The sequence below is a fragment of the Colias croceus genome, chromosome 10 (assembly GCF_905220415.1).
Source record: "Colias croceus chromosome 10, ilColCroc2.1".
Classification (NCBI taxonomy): Eukaryota; Metazoa; Arthropoda; class Insecta; order Lepidoptera; family Pieridae; genus Colias; species Colias croceus.
In genome coordinates, this window is record NC_059546.1 from 3241182 (window position 1) to 3264426 (window position 23245).

General features: G+C 32.2%; 1 protein-coding gene across 3 annotated transcripts in view; it reads left to right on the forward strand.

Annotated features, from left to right (window-relative positions):
- The window catches only part of LOC123695009 (protein artichoke), a 61470-nt gene extending 38466 nt beyond the window's left edge, over positions 1 to 23004 (forward strand). For 2 of the 3 annotated variants that reach the window (XM_045640688.1, XM_045640689.1), the window contains 6 exons: positions 11447 to 11704; positions 17436 to 17699; positions 18007 to 18106; positions 18715 to 19004; positions 19340 to 19486; positions 19685 to 23004. In XM_045640688.1, coding sequence (XP_045496644.1) covers positions 11453 to 11704; positions 17436 to 17699; positions 18007 to 18106; positions 18715 to 19004; positions 19340 to 19486; positions 19685 to 22606 — 3975 coding nt within the window. In that variant the 5' untranslated portion in view covers positions 11447 to 11452 and the 3' untranslated portion in view covers positions 22607 to 23004. Of the gene's footprint in view, positions 1 to 8599; positions 8618 to 11446; positions 11705 to 17435; positions 17700 to 18006; positions 18107 to 18714; positions 19005 to 19339; positions 19487 to 19684 lie in introns of those variants that run through there. The other variant, XM_045640690.1, reaches the window with a different exon arrangement.
- The last annotated feature ends 241 nt before the right edge of the window (positions 23005 to 23245 follow it).

Genomic DNA, 23245 nt, shown 5'->3' on the forward strand with positions numbered 1-23245 from the left:
GCGGAACTGCACGAGCTTGTTCCGCCATCCCCGTTCTCTGAATCTGAATCTGTGTTCCCCGACGAGTACAAAATAGGGGTCTTCAAGCGCAGAGTGAAAAGGTACCTTCTAGGGAAGCGCGTTCCATCTTAGACCACATCTCAGCTTAACATCAGACGAGATTGTGGTCAAGCGCTTCCCTATCGACAATAAAAAAAGATAGAATTGTGATTTACGTCATATTCTATAATTGTATGAGGAGTAAAGTAATAAATCTTATAGTTACTTAACAAAGCGTCACTAGGTTAGAAGAATCGCAAAGTCTGAAGAATGCAATGAATTCGGCCGTTGAATTACGGTGGAGTATGTCAGAGAGGTTATATAGCGCCCTATGGGATGGGCTGTATGTCTCCATAAAAGCTTTATGTCCCGTGAAGTGACCGACATTCCGACAGCCCGTCTGTGTGAATGTTGGCTGGTTCGAATTAGAGGTCTTTGAATTTTCGACTCTGTTATTCGTCCGTGCGTGGTTGTACGTTAATGTTTTGTGGGAAAAAAGATGAATTTTTGGGTGATAAATGACAAATTTGTTTGAATAGATGGAGTTTTCAAATGTTTTGTTGCATGAAAAATTTAATTATTTAATTCAATCATCCTTCCTTCCTATATGATGTTGTTAACAGTTTTTTCCTAGTCATTTTATTTATGTGACTTGGTCGCCATGTAGTTGAGTCTCATCGAAAATTATTATCATATTATTATAATTACATATCTCTCCCTATCGAACATATGAACCACAAACGTGACAAATAAGGAAAAAAGTAACGTAAAAATTTTCCCTTTTTCTATTTATACTTATATGCTATTTTATTAGAACATTTTATTTTATTTTTTATCTTATTTATCCTTCCACTTCTTAATACCGTTGAAATAACACCAGTTTTGTATCTTATTTTATGGATTCCACAGAACTAGTGAAATACCTTTGTCTGTAACGGCCTCAAAGTCAATACAATCGTGGACAGAGCAATTTGCAGGAAGTGGATGTGTTACTATATTCAATTGGATACTCGTCATATTTGGATTTTACTTTACTGTTTGTAGGTTTAAGATTTTAAGGGAATTCCGTTTGATTGTTGTTGTATGTGCTTCAGTATTTCAAAGAGAACATTCGGTCTCTCTTTGTTAGTGATCTGTGGAGTTTGTTGGTTTTTATTTCATAATAGAACGTTTGGTACTATTAAAGTCTATGTAAATGATAATTATCTGATCATTACTGTGCATAGTGAGTCCTATGAATACTGAGTTTATGTGATGTTCTTTATGCCTTTGTTTGTTGTTGTGTGTAAATAATATGGTAAAATAAAAAACAGAATGATAATGGATACCGATTAATTGATGGGAATAGCCGTACTGTTTATTTCAATAAACTTGAAAAGTCAAAGAGAATCTTATTACTTCAGCAACTGTTGATTAATTAAGAGCAAGAAAAATAACAGAAGCCATAAATAAGGAAATGGAAGAAAACAGAACATGGAAATTAGTATTCATTTAGTGAGTATTTTTATTAGAATAGGTAACGTTAATTTCGCTCATCTAAATTTTTATTATACTTTGGATTGAGAGAAGAAATATCTATCTCCCGTACTTAAAAATCGGAAATCTATAATACAATTCGAAATGTCTTTGATATCTGGTAGCTACCATGGCTTAAACGCAGTACAGGACTACTGTATGTTAGGTGTAATAAAATAATCTTACTTATTTCAAATAACATAATGTGAATTTTAACAAATCACCAGATTAACACAAGTTTTTATTAGACCAAACATTCGTATTCATTAATTTTGCACTTCTAATCTAGACTGAGAACGAATGTGCTGCAATTACTTCGTACAAGGAAGGCGACGGCTGAATTATTAGGTACATATAACTTTCAATAAACGGAGGGTAATCAGTTAAACTACAATGATATATTCTATTGACTGAAGCCGTTAATAATGCTGTCAGCTGACAATGAGTGTCGGCACTAAATCTGCATGCACATCAAAGATATGCTGATGCTGAATCTATAAATTTGCAGTATACTAACGATGATCCCTGATTTCAAGTTTAGTTAGGAATTGAGTTTAAAATGTAGATTTCTAATATTGAGATATACTTGTAGGCCAACAGTCATAACATGTATTGAAAAGGTCGTTCTAGTTTTTATCTGAGCACGCACAAACATTTTCACAAACATTCATAAGTAAATAATGGAATAGGTAAGTACATTCAAAAGTGAAATGATAAAAAATATTTAAAGGAAGAAGAAGAAAACTGTAGGTTTGCAGACCTGTTTAACGACTCTAGATTGGAAAGTCAGTGAAATGGCATTAAGGTTACTCGATGTTAGTAAAGAATTACTCGATGATTAACTATCTACTAATGCAAAATTTTGTTTCGTTGTACGGATATGTCGGGGATTCGAGACCCCTTGTCTGCGTGCAGGAAATAAAATATGATTTTTCAAATATTTATCAACGTACCTATGTTTATAACATCATCACTGCTCGGTTAAATCAAGAGTTTCGATTGTGGTTTCGATGACATGTGACATCCGCCAACGTTTATACATAGTATACATATAATAAATCTATGTATACATACGTTTCTGTAACTAACAGTAACAATTGCAAACTAAATCAACGTAATCTATATTCTCGTGCGTATAATAGAGCATAATATATTGAGATTTCAATCCAGCAGTATGAACCAATCAGAGTGCAGGCATCAATCACACATGGTGGCGATCCATTATAATACATGGGGTGGTACATGCGAAATTGATTGCCAACCGGTGTTATTATAAATTCTATTTAAAGGAAAGGTCCTGAATAATAAGTGATACATCAATTTATTACCTCGCCTTTTAGTTTAACTGACAGGTGATTTAAACACAGAAAAAGAATATCCGATAACTTATTTTGATAGTCACTGTATTAAAAGTAAGCGGTAACAAATGTTTTAACTGATAAAAAAGATGTTATTGATGTATTCTATCATCATAATCTAAGATGTTCCATATAGCTTAGAAAAGAGATTATTACAGTGTTAAACGAAATTACACTTCTATATTATGTAGGACTAGCTTCCGCCCGCGACTCCGTCCGCGCGGATGTCGGTCTTTGCGTGGATGGTTTATTTCTCCATTTTGAGTAACTCGGACAATGACATCTTATAAATATCTATTGGACCCAAATACGGCTAGATCTATAATAATACGCAACGTGTGTTCGCGGTACCTACTACAGAACAACGTCTATGGATAACTGAAAAATTGAGATTAATTTTTTTTCTACGTATTTTTCCAGGATAAAAAGTATCCTATTTTACGCCCAGGATAATAAGGTATAATTATACCAAGTTTCATCGAAATCGAACCGGTAGACAGACAGACAGACAGACAGACAGACAAAAATTTTTTTAATCACATATTTGGGTTTGATATCGATCCAGTAACACCCCCTGCTAGTTATTTTTTCAATATTTTCAATGTACAGAATTGACCCTTCTACAGATTTATTATATGTATAGATTATCATCTCTACATATTTTCTTTATTGAGCATCAAGGCATAAGTTAGTCAATATGTTATATTCTATACTTGTGTATTGCAAATGCAATATCATGTTATTGCTAATTGCAGCAAAGCGTCTAATATATTATAGCTATCTGAATTATCAATACTTGTCGTCAGTGATGTATAGAGGATGATAAGAAATCTGATCGATTGATGGTAAAACCAGTAATAAAACTTTGTTATATAATAATACTTTTTTATTTATATAATCTGTACCGTTCCAAATACTTTTTTTGATTATATCCAGATTAATAACTAGAGAATCCGGGAATTATTCCTTAAAACGTTGAAGACTTTAAATCTAGGTATCTACATTTTACCTTAAAAAATTCAAAGATAAAAGAAACATTAAATTTTCCTTCTATCCTTAGTGTATCGTATTGGGACGACATCCTAGAGTCTGCATATGCATTATGTACCATAGCTTCAAATTCATATTAATACATAAAATATATAGTGTGAATTTAATATTGAATCCAGCAGATACAATATTCGGCTGACAGAAATATTGAAACGATTCCATGCACTTCCGCATACATTCATAAACTCATTATTTGAGATTGGTTATATTGATAGCGTGGTACAATACCTGCGTTTCGGATTTGGACAGTATCTATGTGATAGAGTGCTGAAATATATAATAGGAATATATAGAAGTCGATATGAAATCAATCAAACATGCTTGTTATTTTATTTTGAACGCATTACAGTATGGTTATCCAATATTAATTTTAAGGAATTCTTCATCAAACATAGTTAAATATGGGGGTCTTCAAGCGTAGAGTGAACAGGTACCTTCTAGGGAAGAGCGTACCATCTTAGACCACATCTCAGCTAACATCAGGCGAGATTGTGGTCAAGCGCTTCCCTATCGACAATAAAAAAAAGATAGAATTGTGATTTACGTCATATTCTATAATTGTATGAGGAGTAAAGTAATAAATCTTATAGTTAAAATAAAAAAACCATGGACACAAATCGAAATTTAATAATTATTGTTAGACTGGAGCGCTATCAGTTATTCATTCGGAATTGCCTGTGGGAATTGCATTAATTAACAGATTGGAATGAATACTAAATCAATATTGTTATTGGCTGCACTTCATTTTGATTCTTTGACATTTTGATTTAATTTATAAGCTATAGATACATTGTATGTGACGATAGCCAATTTAAAAAATCAGCGACTTTCTAGAATATTCATTGGAAATAACTTTTTTCTTTTGTCTTTGATTTTTGGTTTGATTGGGCGCACATTCTTTTATCTTTATAAAATGAACAGAAACATGTTCTGTTAAAATGCCTTTTTTGGTGTGAAGGGTGCACTGAATTTTTTATAGAAAAATATTTCTTTATGTTAAAAAATACGTTTTAAAATCACTGATGAAAACAATGAGAGTGTTTTTGAACTCCATAAACATTAAGTATAGACGCGAATTCCAATTGTAAACTGCAATTTTGCTAAAATAAACGAAACTTGATCGTATCGATTGATTCATTCAAACTCAAGATTAACATAACATCTTTTAGAGCTTAAAGCAAGTTTTCCACAAACCACAAGCATTACACACACAGTATAGTGTAGTTTAATGAAAGTTTTCATATCAACAAGGCGATATTATACAAGGCTGGGCAGTTAGCGTCTTTAACACACATAGTTGGATAAATTGTTTTAATGTACGGTCAGAGTTGAGACAAGTTGTAACTACATTGTCCTTAGTAGACGGTACAAGTGTGGAACTTTGTAAAGTAGCTTCGTGAGGTTGAGCTTGCTCATATAATTATCTTTGGTTCTAAGAATTGTATCTGAAGTATAAGCAGGAACAATGCTAAATTTTTAGAATATCGTAATCTATTTGGAAACGTGCAATGTCTTTAATTGAAAATTTTCAGTTTTTTCGTATGCTTTAAAATTTAAATAAAAATATATTAATATGTGCGCTGTGCGTGTCTTTTAATGAACCTATTTAGCAGATATATAGAGGGATATTACTCTTATTGCCTATACTATTTTTATATATATTTTTCCCATTAGATTAGCATTAAAACCTATAGGTAATTAATAATTACAGAATACTACTTAATTAAGTATAATTTATCAATTAATCAATTAATTTCAATTTAAATGCCATTAATTAATTATTACTTGTCATAATGATTTCCTATATACAAATTTAATTTATTCGACCTTTATAATGGTGAATTACTACACATACAATATACATACATATAATTATATGTTCTTGAGAAAATATCACGATGCATACGAATGCATATAATTTTGCCATCAACTACAACCTTATATAATACTAACGGTCCGTCCCGGCTTCGCCCGTGGTACATATTTCACAATAAAAAGTAGCCTATGTCCTTTCTCGGGTATCAAAATATCTCTATACCAAATTTCATGCAAATTGGTTCAGTGGTTAAGGCGTGATTGAGTAACAGACAGGGAGACAGAGTTACTTTCGCATTTGCATGGACGCGCAGTATGGATGTAAAGACACCTTAACATCACTTTTACTTTTCACAATTGAATATTTTTATAGCTTTACTGTCAATTTAACGATCTATTGTTGACTAATAATTTGATATTTACATAATTAATGGCTTCCTTCCTTCTTCCGCGTGTAATAAAAATGTATAGAGACTGTCTTTATGGATGCGTGCTCACTCAATATTTAGCACATGTTAAAATTATGTAACACGGTAATAACAGTAAGCAAGTTAGAAAAGGTATGTAAAAACGATTAAGGGGCTATAAAAGAAATTAAAGTATGTATGAGAAACAATTAATTAAGGGGCTATAAACTTATATCTATGACTCAATAGTTGCATCAAGATTTTAAAAGTTCTGCTTTTAAAAGTTCGTGCTGTGTTCTTGTAACAAGTTCGTGCTGTGTTCTTGTAATAAAATTGCGCATATTTATCCTTGGGAATGGCTTGGCCTATTTATTTTTTTTGTGTTATTTTGACAATTTTTTTACTTGTTAGTGATAAGAGTATTTTGCCAGATCTATATTTGCTGAGTCAATTAGTTTAACTTTAATTTGAATAACATCTATCTATTTATAACGACATGCGAGGTTCAAAGCCATATGACTTCTTCTTCTACTTCTTCTATTCCATTCAACTTAACAAGGCATTCAAAAGTAAAGCATTTGTGATAATACTAAGCTGCTTGTATTTTTTACAATTAAAATATTTCTTAAATAGGTATGTATCTAAATTAGATTTCTATATTTACAAACATACACTGTGACAGTTCATTGACTTCATTGCATATTGCTGTAACTCGTCTATTGAGAATTGCACATTCCGAATGGTTTTCTTTGTATAATTTTTACATTGCAGTCTGTCTCATTACCATAATGATGACTATTAACTATAAACGATCTCAGCGGAATTCACATTAACATTTTAGACGTATTTTACATAATTCACAATCTAGATCATGCATAATCTTAGCAATCTTAAAAAATACCCATTTTTTAAGGTCATAAGCGTCCAAAAATTTCGTAATACAGAGAATAAACGTATTTTTGTTGATAGCATTGAATAATCAGCTCAATAGAGCTTCCTTTAATAAACAGATGATGAAATATGTTTTTCAAATATACATACATTTATGAGGGTATGTTTTCTAAGAAAAGATTAAAAAACTGCCAACTTTTGGTCTTTGGGACCCGACCAGTTTGTTTTATCATAGTTTTAATTTTATTAAGTTGGACTACACAAGCATAAAACAATCTTTTAGACATGCAATTTGTTTATGATCATTGATAATTACTCATCATTAAAAAATTACATGATTTTAATTCATATTTCTCACGTATTAACGATTTTCATAATCTAATCACTCAAAGTAATTATAAACTTGAGGCAACACAAACATTTCGCTTGAATGATAGTTGTCACCGAATTAGAGGCTTGGTCAATGCAATCACGAACTAATTACGATGTTGTTGACTTAATATAACAGTTATTGTAATCAAACAAGTCAATTGTGTATTTGCGAATGCGTAGAGCGGTGATTGTTATTGTAACAGTTATATTTGAATGTGTAATACAGTGCAAACAGTGTATGTGCTTGTAGGTAAACATTTTTGTGAACGTGTATATTAAGTGTAAATAAAGTGTGGTGTATTCCTGTTGTTGTGTAGAACTATGTAGGTAGTTAAAAATAGTTTGGAAAATCCAAAAGTGCACGCCTCATAATCTCATCCTTTACAATAAAATTGATTATTTATAAAGAGTACACTATAAATATAAAAAAGAAATAAAATAAAACAGTTGGAAAAGTAAAGAAAGCGGTACCGTAATAATTGAGCTATTTTTCTTGTGGCCCCACCTAGATGTGAAACTGCGCAGGTTTAAGGGACTGACTACCAACTTATTTTTTTAAACCTTGGCTTATAGTATAAAGAATCGAGTTTATAATGGTGAATTTTGAGTATACTATAAATATAAAAAAAAATAAAAAAATAAAATAAAGAATATATATAGATATACTAAAATTGTGGAGAACAGTCGATATTTTTTTTTGTTTATTTAATAACAATTAAACCACATCGAATCAGACCCTGAAAAATGAAAGGGTTCTATTCCTGAGCATACTCAAGCGTAAGAGAAAAAAAAAAGACTCGATTAGTAAAGTATTTCGGTCGCTATCGTGTTAACAAGAAAATCCTCCGCACATACAGACACACGGACGTCCAAGACAGAACTTTTTTAAACTGTTTTTTAACTAGTTTAAATAACAAAAATGACATCAAAAATATCATGAATGTTAAAAATAGTGTTTTTTCTTAATATGTGTGTGTATGTATTATCTTACAAGTGCAATGTATGATACATAAAGACATTTTAAGTTTGAAAAGTCTGATGTTTTGCGCGAAGTGACAGTAGTACCCACCTCAACGCTTCGCTTATGAGGCGTGCAATACATGAGTATACATTTTAGAGCAATTTATGCACGGAAGAATTAGTGTGCTTTCCACAAGGATTTTTGTTTAGGTACGTAGATATTTTGTGCTTAAAATATACAGTTAACTTATGATTAATAGATCTGATATAAATTATAATAAATCTCAACGAAAAAAATCTTGAATACAGTTAATATGGATATTTTAGATATATGAATCAGTTAAAATGTTTACGTGTAATGTTGTCAAAGATGAAAATTGAACAGCCATTTTAAAGGAAAACTAGGATTTTGACAAGACAGGAAATCCGACTTGTAAGAAGACTCGATGAATGCAGTTCAAAATAAATTTTAGATAGTTTGAAATTCACAAAGTTTACACATAAATCGTATCGAGAGCGATAGTTTGCCAATACATATATTTTCAAATGACAGGTCAAAGAAATATTTAAAATGCTAAAACTTGCAATAACCATTAGCAATGGTGATAAAAAGCTTGCATCAATATGATGCGTAAGTCATTAATATGCTTTTATATTGCCTACTTGCTATATTGATACTTATATAATCTCTATATTTTATACTTTGTTTTTAACCGACTTCAAAAAAAAAGGAGGAGGTTATCAATTCGGCCGGTATATTTTTTTTTTTTATGTATGTACACCGATTACTCCGAGGTTTCTGAACCGATTTAGGTACGTGATTCTTTTTTTGTTCGATGCGGGATGGTGTCGAATTGGTCCCATAAAAATTTTATTCGGATAGGCCCAGTAGTTTTTATTTTATGAGCATTTTTGTCTGTAGGTATTTGTAAATTTTGCAAGTGCAAGTTTGAAGTCGGTTGTTTTAAATAACGTAGTTATCACTTGTGTTAACTTCTTTTTTATATAGCTGAAGTTGATGTATCGAAAGTTGTAGTTTTAGTGGTTAAAAAGAAAATTACCTAGAGCTCCTGAAGTATAAATGTACAAAATAATATAAAAGTAGTACAGGTCTATCAAATACACGTATAATTTCTATCATCAATATTTTGTAAATATTATAATAATCGGTCAAGCCGTTTCCGAGCACTTAGGGTTAAAAATATGCACAAATACGAGTATTTCATACAGATGTAACAAATGAGTTTTTTATGGTTTCTATAAAGGTTTGCGGTTGATAGCACATAATGACATGTAATTCAGCAATAGGCTCTCATATCTTTTTTCTAGTCTGGAGTAATCTCATTTTCTGCTGGAGTTTTAATCTATTCATGGGTGAAGAATTTCTATACAGGCCTATACGATTTGTATATTTATTTATTTATAAAAAAAATTTGCATAAAAATTTAATATTGTATGCATTATTCTAGTAATTTTTTAAACAATATTGCAGAAGACGTAGCTGGTAAGGTATTTAAAGGTATTGTGAGGGCCGATCTTTTGGGAATTTTTATACTCATAGAGGATGTGGTATTCAGAGACAAACTCAAAACTAGAGATTTAATAAAAATTTGCTTTTAAAAATAGAACTACTGAATCGTGAAATTGTGGGACGAATACTTACGATTTAAATTTAATAAATAATACTTGGATGCATGTAGCCGCACATAGTATACGTATCTCCGTTTTGTTTGTATTTTTATTAATGTATTGTTACTAAATTCTATGTACGCTCTGGTATTATTACTGTAAGTACAAAGAATAATTCTGTTTCAATAAATAAATAAATAAACTTACTCTAGTAAAATGTTTTTTCAAATAAATTTTTTCTTGTGTTTAAACGAAAAAGATCGTATTTACTGAACAACTGGTATTATAGAAGCAATATACGGTTTATCACAATTATTCATCATTGTGTATTTTTCATTTTCATCGAAATGCAAAACCTATCAAAGCAAAATATTTTCAACGACGTAGCTTCGAATATTTCAATTGCTTTGTTAGCAAATTAAACAAAAACTTTGTTTTTAATATTGTACAATAAAAATTAATTTATATACGATGTATGAATTTTAACATATATATAAAAATTGGAAAAGTTAAGAGTAGTAGGTACCTAGTTGCTATTTGGTATTTAGTAATCTGTGCTAGTAGAGATACCTTAGAGAAAGTATGGAGACCTCTATTAAGCTCTATCAAGCATTATTTCTAAGTTAAACTTTTTCCAGATACATAATATAAGAAGACCAATTCGGATGTTCCATAATTTATCGAAAACACCTTTTTTATACAATAATCTAAAAACATTAATAAATAATGTGCATATTTGTTCTGAGTTCATTCAATCCAGTCTATTTCAACAGGGCGAGATAATTTTTCAAATGCCTGAGACATTTATTTGGTTTGTTTTTCATAATCCAGTTAATCAAACTTCCAGCCAACAAATTATTATATACTACTACTATATCTCATTTTCGTTTACATATAGAGTGTAATGTTTGTTTAATCTGGAACGACCTAGAGTCTATGAAACTTTGGTAATTATTCCAAGTATTAATGATGAGTCATTAGTTAATTTAATCATACAAATGGGTGTAATGATTAATGTTGGATAATTCGTTAATTATTCCAAAACTTGTAGGGCCGTATTTCAGCTCTGCGAATAGATGTTACATGTCTTGTGAGGTACTTACCCGTGTTTTAGTTGAAATTAAATGTAAAAAAGGAAATATTAATCTCTATTTTGCTTATTAAAAACAAGAAAAAATTATTTTGAAATGTATCTACCTAATTATTTGATTTTTTTGCTGTTTGTTTTTATATAAATAAAAAACTTGTGATGGGGAAAACAATTGAATATTTGAATTGTATTTACGTGAATGAACATGTTATCACGAGGAAAATTGTATTTAATATTTGCACATATTTTTCTAATCGTGTTGATATTTCATGTTGATTGTATCGTTATAACAATTTTATTGAACATCCATTTCTTTCCAGGTCACAATGTGGATACTCCTCCTCCTTTTCATGCCGGTGGTGTGGAGCCAGCAGCCCTGGGTGCCGTGTTCAGAGCTCAACGACGACCTGCGCTACCCCTGCCGGTGTAAGGTCCAGGTGGACAGAGCACTTCAACTGAGGATATTAATGAACTGCGACCATGTGGTCTTTTCTGGAGACTTTCCTCCGTTGCCGTATGGCGCGCCTATAGTGGCGTTCAGTCAGCGGTGGGCTGGACAGCAGTCCTTGCCAACGCAGGTATTTACTATTTATATAAGTAAAAAGAAGTATTTTTATACTGGGTATACTATATTAATATTATAAAACTAAAGAGTTTGTTTGTTTATTTGTTTGAACGCGCTAATCTCGGGAACTACTGGTCCGATTTTAAAAATTATATCGGTGTTAGATAGCCCATTCATCGAGGCTATAGGCTATACATCATATCGGAGCACAGCTAAAATATACAAGGCAGTAGACGTGCTTATTAATTGGTATCAAAACTAAGACACAAATTTCGGTCCACTTATATTAAATTTTCATTCAATTAGCACCCATTCGGAATACTCCTTACTGAAAGATCATCAAGAAAATTCATTGAAAAAAAAAAACTCTCTCACATTATTGTTTTAGTAAGTAATTGTAAGATAATAATAATCCTTAATACCTAACCTTATCTCATTATAGGTAAGCCTTGTGCGCAGTTAGGCTTAGTCCGGGATAAACATTGATTAAGGCGTTTAGAAGGTTCACAAGGTTAAATAAATAATGGAGGACTAATATATGTATTCTTACTAGATGTTTTTTCGTATAATTATTGTAATCATATTAAACTATCTAATTGTTATTTTTGATATAGAAAAGTTTGTGTTTTTAACGTTATAATCACAGCATTTTGCTGAATATAGCTTGGCTTATATCGCTACGGTGCATGCTACTAGAAAACAGTACCTATACATATATTCCATACATATATTCCATAGCAATAAATACTCTAAAATAAACGAAGTATTTATTATAATACTTAGTATTGTTTATTATCTATATATAAAAAAATTAAACGGGTGGACCGATTTCGATAATTATTATTTTTTATATTGCTTGAAGTACGAGGACGGTTCTTATATTGTAGAGAAAATGTAAATTTATACCACGGGTGAAGCCGGGGCGAACCGCTAGTACTAAATATATAATCCGCAAATGCCGCAGCCTTGGTACAATTTACAAGTGAACGGTAGAGTGCGTGAGAAAGGATAGAATGATAGTCATTTCCGCATTACAGTCTTGTGGTATTTGCATAGATAGCTCACAATGCCGAATAAAATAAATCCCTTGTAATGTGCCTTGGAATGGCTTATATTTTATATGCAAAAGTAAATACAGCCAAGCGTGTTATGTGGTGATTGGCGGGTTCCGTACACGGAATTTTTAATGCTTAAATCGTTATATTATATTTTTTGGAACTGTAAAATTGAACACATTTCGCTATTTGGTATGCAGATAATAATATATGGACTGGAATAATATATGGACTATTTTTATACGGATACACGGTTTTATATGAATTTAAATTTTTAAGTTAAAAATTAAAATGCTATAAACTTTTATAAATGAAACGTTTGTGTTAAATTTACTTTTAAAAAAGGTTTTTAACTATTTTGATTAAATTTTAAATTTCTCAAGACCACTTGCCATTTTGTTTTCATTATAAATTTACTATACATGTATAATTAATTCTACATTAACATCTTTTGAATCTCAACTGTCTTTAGAAAGTAAAAATGAAATACTAATTTTTGTACTAAACTACGGAACCTTAAAAATAATATGGAATATATAATATAATATATAATATGGAAACAAGGAAAGATGGAAAAATAATCTGATTTACCACCACACATTACAATAGGAATGTATTTTTATAATACGTGATTTTTCCAATATTTTCGTAAATCTTACCTACTTCCATTTTGTGAAGAGAAGCAAGCATAATATTATTATTGAAGTGAAACTTCTTTATCGGGGTTGGACAAAAATTTGTGTAACATTTTTGCGTTACGCTGTAGGCGTGACATTTTTGCGTTACGCCGTAGGCGTGACATTTTTGCGTTACGCGCCAACTTTTTCTTATCCCTAAATTTCACTTCTTACGTGTGTACTCTAGTACACGCACACATTTTTTTTTGTTGTAAGAAACATGTTTCTAGGGTACTTGTATATAATTAGTTCCAGACTAACAGTCTTCCCAAAATCTTAATTTTCATTACCTATTTAATTAACTAGGACTCTTCTTAGAAGGTACTTATTAATAATTAATAAACCAAAAATTACTGAACTTGTACTGTGTTGTGAAATTCGACATATGATGTGTTTATAAAGAGTTAGGTACATATATACCTAGAACATTATGTAGGCGAGAGAAATTGTAATCCAAACGAAATGTAAGAATTGCCACTTCTTTTATAGTTTAGTCTAGCTTTTCGCCCGCGGCTTCGCCCGCTTTTTAAAGAAAAACCCGCACAGTTCCCGTTCCCGTGTTTCCGGGAACCTATCCTATGTGTTAATCCAAATTACCTTATATATGTGTGCTAAATTTCATGCAGTAACAAACATGCATAGACATACACATACATACATCATCACAAACTTTCGCATTTATAATATTAGTAGGAAGTCCCCAATAGAAGTTAAGACGAAGTAAATATTATTTTTAGTGTAATGAATGCCCTAGAACCTATTAGAGCATATCGCCGTTGTTTAAACTTATTATTAATTAAAAATATCAGAGCAGATGAAAATCTTATTTCGACCTTCCTTTAACTGCAAAGGTCTTTTAATAACCAGCTGTGCCCCTCGGTTTTACCCGCATTGCTTTGCTCCTATTGGTATTAGCGTGATAATATACAGCCTATAATATATAGTCTTCCTCAATAAATGGGCTATCTAACACTGAAAGAATATTTCAAATCGGACCAGTAGTTCAAGCAAACAAATAAACTCTTCAACTTAAAATGTTAGTATAGATTATTATCAGTGATAAGCGTAATTGCTCAATAAATTTGTATCATTTAGCAATCTCGCAGGAAATATTAGTGCTAATTGAGTTACTGAGAGTAATAATATTCAGATTTCTATGATAGCACGCGATCATTCATGATCTGATAAACGCGGGAAACGCATCCGCCTTTAAACTGAGATTACACTTTGTATAAATATTTAGAACGAACTACAATAAGATTAACGGGAGATAAATTAGATGGAGATAACAATCAAACGGTTTTAGGATGTTTTACTATAAACATAGTGAAGATACACTCGAGAAATCTGCTGATTTCTAGGTAGTAGTAAGAATGTTTTCCGTGGTAAATCATTTTCTTAGTTTCATTACACATGTCCTATGAATATTTAGTTTATTATATTTTATATACGTTTAAAAAAAATATGTTTATGGTGTTGTATTATTTTGGTAGATGGTTTACAATTTTAAAAATATGTAATTCTTTACAAATGAAACGTAAATAAATCAAGTGAGAATAAGAGGAAAAATTTAATGAATGATAATGCGATTAGGTATTCACTTATGATGTAATTTTAAATTATAATTATATTAAGGTTTTAGTAGGTAATAAAAATTATGTTCAATTAATTTGACTTTGGCACGTGTATTACGGTTTATTTCAGTTACACTTATGTTATTGTTTTTTTTGATAAAAACAACAATTAATAAAATTAATTACTTCGCTTAGAATTTGTGTTGTTAAATATATGCCAAAAGATTGTAGCGAGTTTGTAAAAAAGGCATATTTTTAATCAGAAAGAGCTTGTTTGAAATCTAGATGCTTTTATAAAAATTAAAGTTTGTGAGGATGGATGGATGGTTTAATTACTCTTTGAATTAAGAAAAAGTGAGCAAAACCTATTTGATAAGATGCGAATGAAGCAGAGGGATTTAGTAAGATATGCATAATCGAAAACATTTACATATATTCGTTTTGCACAATTAGGACACCTACATTTAGGGCATTAACATCCCATAATTATATACTTAGTTTAATTCAAAATATGTGCACTTTGCTTTAGTTCCGTAATATCCATCCGATCAACACCATTAAAGCTATAACACGCAGATTACCCTGAAACCAACGTGTATTGTGGACAAGCCTTTACAGTTATTGTTCAGTAATTAATAGACAAATAGTACAAATGAGCGCAACTTATCTGCACGAAATTAGCTTAATCGTATAATTTGAAGCGTATCCATCGCTTTCCGTGTCCATTTAGCATATAGAAACGTTCATTATTGTTCGACAATGACTGACAATTAAATGGGAAATGCGTTTTAATTGCTTTTTGTATCGTTTCGATAATGTGGTTCAATTAAAGCTTGGATTCGTTGTGTTTTACGATTCGACACGAGGACGCTTCAGCTCATTTGCCCGGTTCAACGTTAAACGTGCGTGTTGCTGAATTTTAAAACCGTATTTATAAATATATGATTTACATTTATATGGTTTTTATGAAACTGTTGTATTCAGTGGAATTCTAGACAATTTGTTTATATGCATGGAATCGTATGTTATTTATGAAAATATATCTAATAATAATTAGGTACCTTCGTAAGAAAATTGGTTTTACTTTAGTAAAACAATCATAAAAAAACTTGAAAGTAGATTTCGAGGCAGGTTGGAACCCACATTTTTTTCTTTACAGTTACGATGTTTCCAATGACTAGATTAGGTACTCACCCGCATCATCGATATAATGCTCTACATATTAGGTACTTATTCACTACAAATACATTTATAATCAACATAAACAATTATAAAATACTAGCGGTCCGCCCCGGCTTTGCCCGTGGTACCTACATATTTACGTTGTTTTCCATAAGAACCATCCTCGTACTTCAAGGAATAGATTCCGAAGCGCACGCGATGACAGAATTTTTATTAAGGAATTTTATACACCTTGGGTTAATTATTGCATTTTTGGTGAGGATCTCAAATTTTTTTGAAAATGCAATATCGCCTATGTCGCTCAGTGAAGATGCAGCTTTCTAATGGTGAAAGAATTTTTGAAATCGGTCGAGTAGTTTATGCGTGAAAGCCATACATACATACATACAAACCTTTCCTCTTTATAATATTAGTATAGTATAGATTAGTAAAGATTATATTTTAATTTATTTAAAACATAACATACAAATACGTAGTATTGCTTAGTAATTTTCCCGTTTCGCTATTACCGAATGTAAGCAAGCGTGGCTAAGTCGCCTCTAAAATATTCCATATTTGCCAGTCTATATTGGTTTGTGTTAAAATGAACATTTATTAAGCCAGAACAAATAATTCGCAGTAACATATTATTGTTTTGCCGAACACGTTGATATGTTTGGTTAGCTCAAACATATTCCATTCATATATCGAATATTTAATATAAATTGCTTTCAATTTCTCACATTTGGCTACAAATTGCGTTTATTCATATGGAACAGTGGTCGAAGCTTTGTATTTAATCTAATGTAATTTTAATGCTGGCAAATACTTGACCAGGGTTACCAGAGTTGGTGGTTTTGAAATCAATCAATTCATTAGCAAATGGTTTAAAACTTGCGTGTTACATTAATTTTGTTGGTTTCCAATAAAATTGGAATATTTATTCATGCTTGAAATTTTAACTTATTGTATATTTGTGTTTCAATCTTTTGATTTTCAAAATAGTTCAAGTATGTAAAAATAATTCATCTTTTAGTCACAACACAGTGTACAAGTATTGAAGTTTTATCGTAACGATAGCATAACTAAGTCGAAGTGAACACTAAAATTGACTAAAATATAATCCATGTCCCTGAAATTTTTAAATTTGTTTATTTTAAGAAGTTAATTATTTTAATTGCTGGGATTATTATAAGTTGTTCCTAATTACCTACCATTAAAATTTTATACCAGCTTGAAGTTTCAATATTAATTAAACACTATCTTTCCCATTCCAGATATTTTCCTCCTACGGATTGCCGATGAAAGAGCTAGACTTCTCTCACAACAGTCTCCGTAGACTACCAGACCGGCTGGTATCTGGCATCAAGGGTAATCTAACCAAGTTGGTGCTCGCCGACAACCTCCTGGGAGATAACCTCAACCCAATATTTTCCACCGCGGAACTACATAATTTGCCAGCTTTGGAAGAACTCGATTTGAGCGGGAATAATATAAGAGGCTTGGAAGAAGGCTTGCTAATTGGATGCAATGTGATGAAGGTAAGCTGCTGATAGTTTGATAAATGTAGAAGCTTGTAAAATGTTGAAGTAAATTTTGTTGCATGTTACTACGTGTTTATTATATTTTGTTTGACTTACTTGTAAATCAAATGCTTAAATTTGTTTTAATTCGATTGAATTACATCTTTTAAAGAAACAATATGGTACTGAATCGACACTATTCATAAATGGATCACACAGTACACAAATTTGAGTACAAATGTTAAAATAAGATACACTTGAATATATTTGTGCAAATCTTGTATCGTACAAGTGAATATCGTAAAAATATGGTAAACTTTTGCAGATATTACGCCTCGACCGTAACAATATGATCTCCGTTCCATCTTCCTCTCTCAACGGGCCGCTTTCATTAAAACTTCTTTCGCTCAGGGAAAATAGAATAGGTAAGTTGAAAAAATTTTGTTCCCCTTCAAATGTACGAAAGACACTTTACGGCTTTTGGTAAGTCTGTAAAAGTACTCCAAACTTTCGGCGTCCATTTGGAAAATCCTAAAGTTTTGCGCCTAAAATAATATTTAGTAGGCATAATGAAGTCTTTATTTTAGTGAATATTGCCGTGAAATTTTTGAGGAAACCCTCTGTGTAATGTTTATTTGAGTTTAATGGAGAGTAACTCTTAATTGATTTGCTATTTGTGTAGAATATAATGGAATATTGTGTATTTCTGTTTTTGATCAAACGTTGTTCTTAACAGTTCAATGATGTTGCATGATTTGTGTGATTTTCAATTATTTCCTTGTGCTATAAAAATGTTCCTTCTTTTAGATTTCAAATTTTAATTAACTTATATTTAAATTTGAGTTCTGATATTTAATCTACACGAAAAACGTAGGAGGAGCTTTCAAATTATAGGTACTCGATATTCCCCGCTAATACATCATTAACAAATTCAAGTCTCTAGCAATTTTATTTCATAACCTGAACATAACACGTGCCAAAATTCTTCGCACGATAAATCCCCAAAATATAAAGCATTATCCGTTCATTCCAGCTCTGATCCGCCAAGCATCGTTCGTTTCACAGAAGACACTCGAAGAAATAGATTTACACGGGAATATGATTTCGAGCATCGAAGGCGGCGCCTTTATTAGTTTAAACGACCTTCAAACTTTAGATTTAGGCCGTAACAAGCTCTCCAAGTTCAATAGCGACGTGTTTCAGGGCATACAAAACTTGGAGAAGTTGGACCTTTCTGAGAACTTTATAACTGACTTCCCAACTGTCGCCCTCAAATCCTTTACGGCTCTCAAACACTTAAACCTGTCTAGTAATATGATCACGGTGAGTCTTGAGATTTGAACATGTGTGATAAGAAATGTTTTAAACAACTTCGTGATGGGAATGGAAACACGTTGTGTTTTATTTATTTGATGAAATAGTTTTGTATTAATATAAAGTGTTATACTATTAAAATAAAAGTAACACTAACATAATTAATTTTTAGATGCGTTTGATAACTTCCATTTATATAATTTTAATTTATATGTATTCTTTAAAACGATGATATTACATCAAGTTGATTTTTTTATAAGGAAAATGTTACAATATTCCTCCAAGAAATGACTAAAATATCAAACGAATTCAAATACTTTTACAAACATCGCGTATGCTTACAGAATTTGGACAGCAGTCACTTAAACTCACTTTCATCGCTGCAAGTGCTTGACTTGAGCCGGAACAATCTCGTGAAGCTGTCTCCGGGTACTTTCGTCGGTTTAAGCGATCTGCGCTATTTGGATATCGGAGTTAACTCGCTGAGAACCGTAAGTTTTTATTTAGTGCCCTCAAAGTTTAATTGGACTGGGAGGGATGTTGAGAATGGTAATACTTGCAAATGTGCTAAAGTAACGTTAAGGCAGAACAAGCTATTTAAACTTTTAATATTACGGTCAATATTTGATACCTCTTACACGAAATGCAAAAGCTCGTACAATATTTAAAAGTTTTATAAATTATTTCAGGTGGAGGACGACGCTTTCGACGGATTAGTTAATCTGCAAACTTTGTTGTTGAGAGATAACAATATCCTACTCATCCCGGCCACGGCTTTGTCTCGGTTGCCAAGTCTTACGTCAGTTCATCTCGGCTTCAACAGGGTCACTGCGCTATCGAGCGATATTCTTCGAGCCGTCTCAGATAGAATCAATTCATTAGTCCTATCTAGAAACGTTATTCGCGAACTACCCCCCGCAGCGTTCGATCACTTCAAAAACCTTCAGCACTTAGACCTCTCCGGAAATCTCCTGAACTCAATATCGGCAGATGTGTTCAGCGGATTGGAAGTAACGCTCGAATTTTTGTCACTAAGCCAGAATAGGATTTTAGGCTTCACGGGACAACAGCTGAAGTTCGTTAGCTTGTGGTACCTGGATATATCCGGAAATCAGATCTCCGAAGTGCCGGTGAATGCATTCGAGTCGATCCCGAGTTTGTCGCACTTAAACATGAGCCATAATTTACACATGAGTGTGCTCCCGCAAAACGTTTTCAACCGCAACGATGCTTTATTGGTAGTTGATATAAGTAATGTTGGATTAAAAGCACTGCCAGTAAATTTGTTCTCGAAAAACCAAAACTTGGAAAGAATTTATCTCTCAAATAATAATTTACAAGAAATATCTGAAGGGACGTTTAAAAACTTAAAAAATCTCACTCATTTAGATTTGTCTTATAACAATATTGTTACGATCAGAACTCCCGCTTTTGTTAATGTAATGTCTATACAATTTTTATCTTTAAAGGGCAATCAATTAAATGCATTCAAGGGTGAATTTTTCAACACGGGCACAAGCTTGGAAGTCATAGATATATCGGATAATCAATTAAGTTATTTATTCCCATCTTCGTTCAAAATACACCCACGCTTGCGAGAAATTATATTGACAAATAATAAATTTAATTTCTTCCCTTCGGAACTTATAAGTACTCTGCAATATTTAGAATTAGTCGATTTATCGGGAAACGCTTTGAAAAATGTTGATGAGTTAGACTTCGCCCGACTTCCGAAGTTAAGAACTATTTTATTAGCGCGTAACGAACTCGAGACTGTGAGTGAAATGGCTTTCCATAATTCAAGCCAAATACAGACTCTAGATCTATCTTATAATAAGATAGATCGATTGGGCGATAGACTTTTTGAAGGATTGATTAGGCTGGAAACATTAAACTTGGCCGGTAATCTTTTATACGAACTGCCAGACAATATTTTTGATAGATCGAGACTCCATATGTTAGAGTGTATTGTCCTCAGTCATAACTTGTTTGAACAAGCTCCTTTGAAGGCATTACAGAAACAATACTTTTTTGTTTCTTCTGTGGACTTGTCGTATAATAATATTGTTGATATACCAGCTGAAGATAGTGTTATGGTAAATATAAAGAAGTTGGATTTATCATTCAACCCCTTGTCAGAAAAATCTGTTATGAGTGTTTTGACCGAACCAAAGACGGTAAGAGACCTTAATTTAGCAGGAACCGGTATGCAGACCGTAGGTCAGCTTGAGACACCATTTTTGTATAGACTCAACTTGTCCTACAATAATATTACAAAATTATCTGAGAAAACATTCACACGAACTACACTATTAGAATCGCTAGATATTTCCCACAATCAAATTGTAGATGTATCGAATTCTCTAGCGATTTCTTGGCCAAAACTTAAGAATCTACAACTGCTCAATATTTCAGATAATCCTATTGTAATGATACTTGAAGGAAATTTCGAAGGCTTATCTTCTCTACGCGTATTAGATGTAAGGCGTTTAGAAAAGTGTACTAAAATTGAAAAGAATGCTTTTAGAACTTTATCGAATTTAGTTGAACTTCGAGCTTACGATTATCCTAGATTAGGGTACTTTGATGTTCCAGGCGCATTACAATTTTTCGAAGCACTAGAAAAGTTAGATGTTGAATTTAAAGATACAAATATTGGACCTGATCAACTTCATTCTACTCTACACCCACGTTTAGAAGAACTTGGCATTAGAGGATCCCGTCTTAAAACAGTATCATCTGGAGTGTTAGCTGGTTTGAAAGCTCCTGCAATTACAGTTAGGTTCCGGAATACTTCAATGACAAATCTGCCTCCAGCGCTGCTGTTTCCATTGCCAAGATCATCACAAATTACCATCGATATAGGCGGTAGCCAGTTATCAACAATACAACCCCAGTTGTTAGTTGCACTTGATGATAGACGAGCTGATTTATCTATGTTTGGTTTAGACACAAATCCCATTCGCTGCGATTGTAACGCGAGAGCACTTCGTAGATGGTTACCAACTGTTGGGATTGAAGATGTGCGTTGTGATTCACCCGAGCACTTATCCGGATTCCTTCTTATAGAAATAGGAGACGATGAACTATCATGTGACACTCGAAAGCGAACCACTGCAACTTCATCTAGCACTAGCTTATCTACAACATTTCCCCCGCGTCTAGTTCATCGAACTTCGGCGGAACCAGATATTATTTGGTCAGTTGCTCCATCGCACGAACGATCTAAAAATGCAGGAGAGCCGAAAGGAGCACCTGTTCTTGGCGTGGCGACATCAAACAATGATGATAATTTGATTATTGGTATCGTTGGGGGAGTTGTTGCATTTATTGCTATTTTGATAGTAGCAATATGTATAGTTCGCTTACGTATGTCAAGTACATCATACAGAGGTGGTCCATTAGCTAACAGTCCGGGTGCTGGCGCTGCCCCGTTATGGGGAGCTGCTTGGCCCGGTTATGCCGGTACTTTGCCTCCTCCCTCGTTATCAACAGCTACGTTGCCTCATAAAATGCAGTCAGGTCCTGGATCAGTTCGGTATCTAGCGCCACCACCACCAGCGCCTTACTTTATAAGCATGCCACCACATGAAGATAAGATCTATCGGTAGAATTTAATATGTTTAAGTGTGAAAATGAGAGACTTTATAGACGTAACATGTAAATATAGAAGGTCATAATAACATAAACGAATACCTGTATTTGTGCTTATATTCTAATGCTTATTTGTTTGCCTCTTTTGTGTTAAGATTGTTTAAATGAACATTTGAATACTAAGGCTAGGTTGAATTTATCTAGTCAACAATGACAGGTATTCAAGGTATCACAGGTGCGTTCATGTAATTTATTGTTACAATGAGGGATTCATACTCGAGTCGTCCTTTGTATAAATGGATGACGCGTGGCACAATTGTTGTATAATATATTTATTTAATTTAAGTTTAGGTCATGTACTTAAGTAAGATAGTGTCTTAGATTAATTATGGAACAATAAACTAATTTCTAAGTATTAATGTGTTTTTTTTTACCTTTCGTTGGCTATTTTATTTATTAAGAATAAGATTTTAATTACATATTAAAAATAACAAAATACATTTTTTAACATAGCACGTTATAAAAATATAAAGAAAAATCCATAATAGATACACAGATTTCCGCTTTGCATTTTAAATTGTGCATTAGTAATTCACTGAACTAGCACAACACAGGATTAGACTAAAAATTTCACTGTAATCAACTAGTATCACATA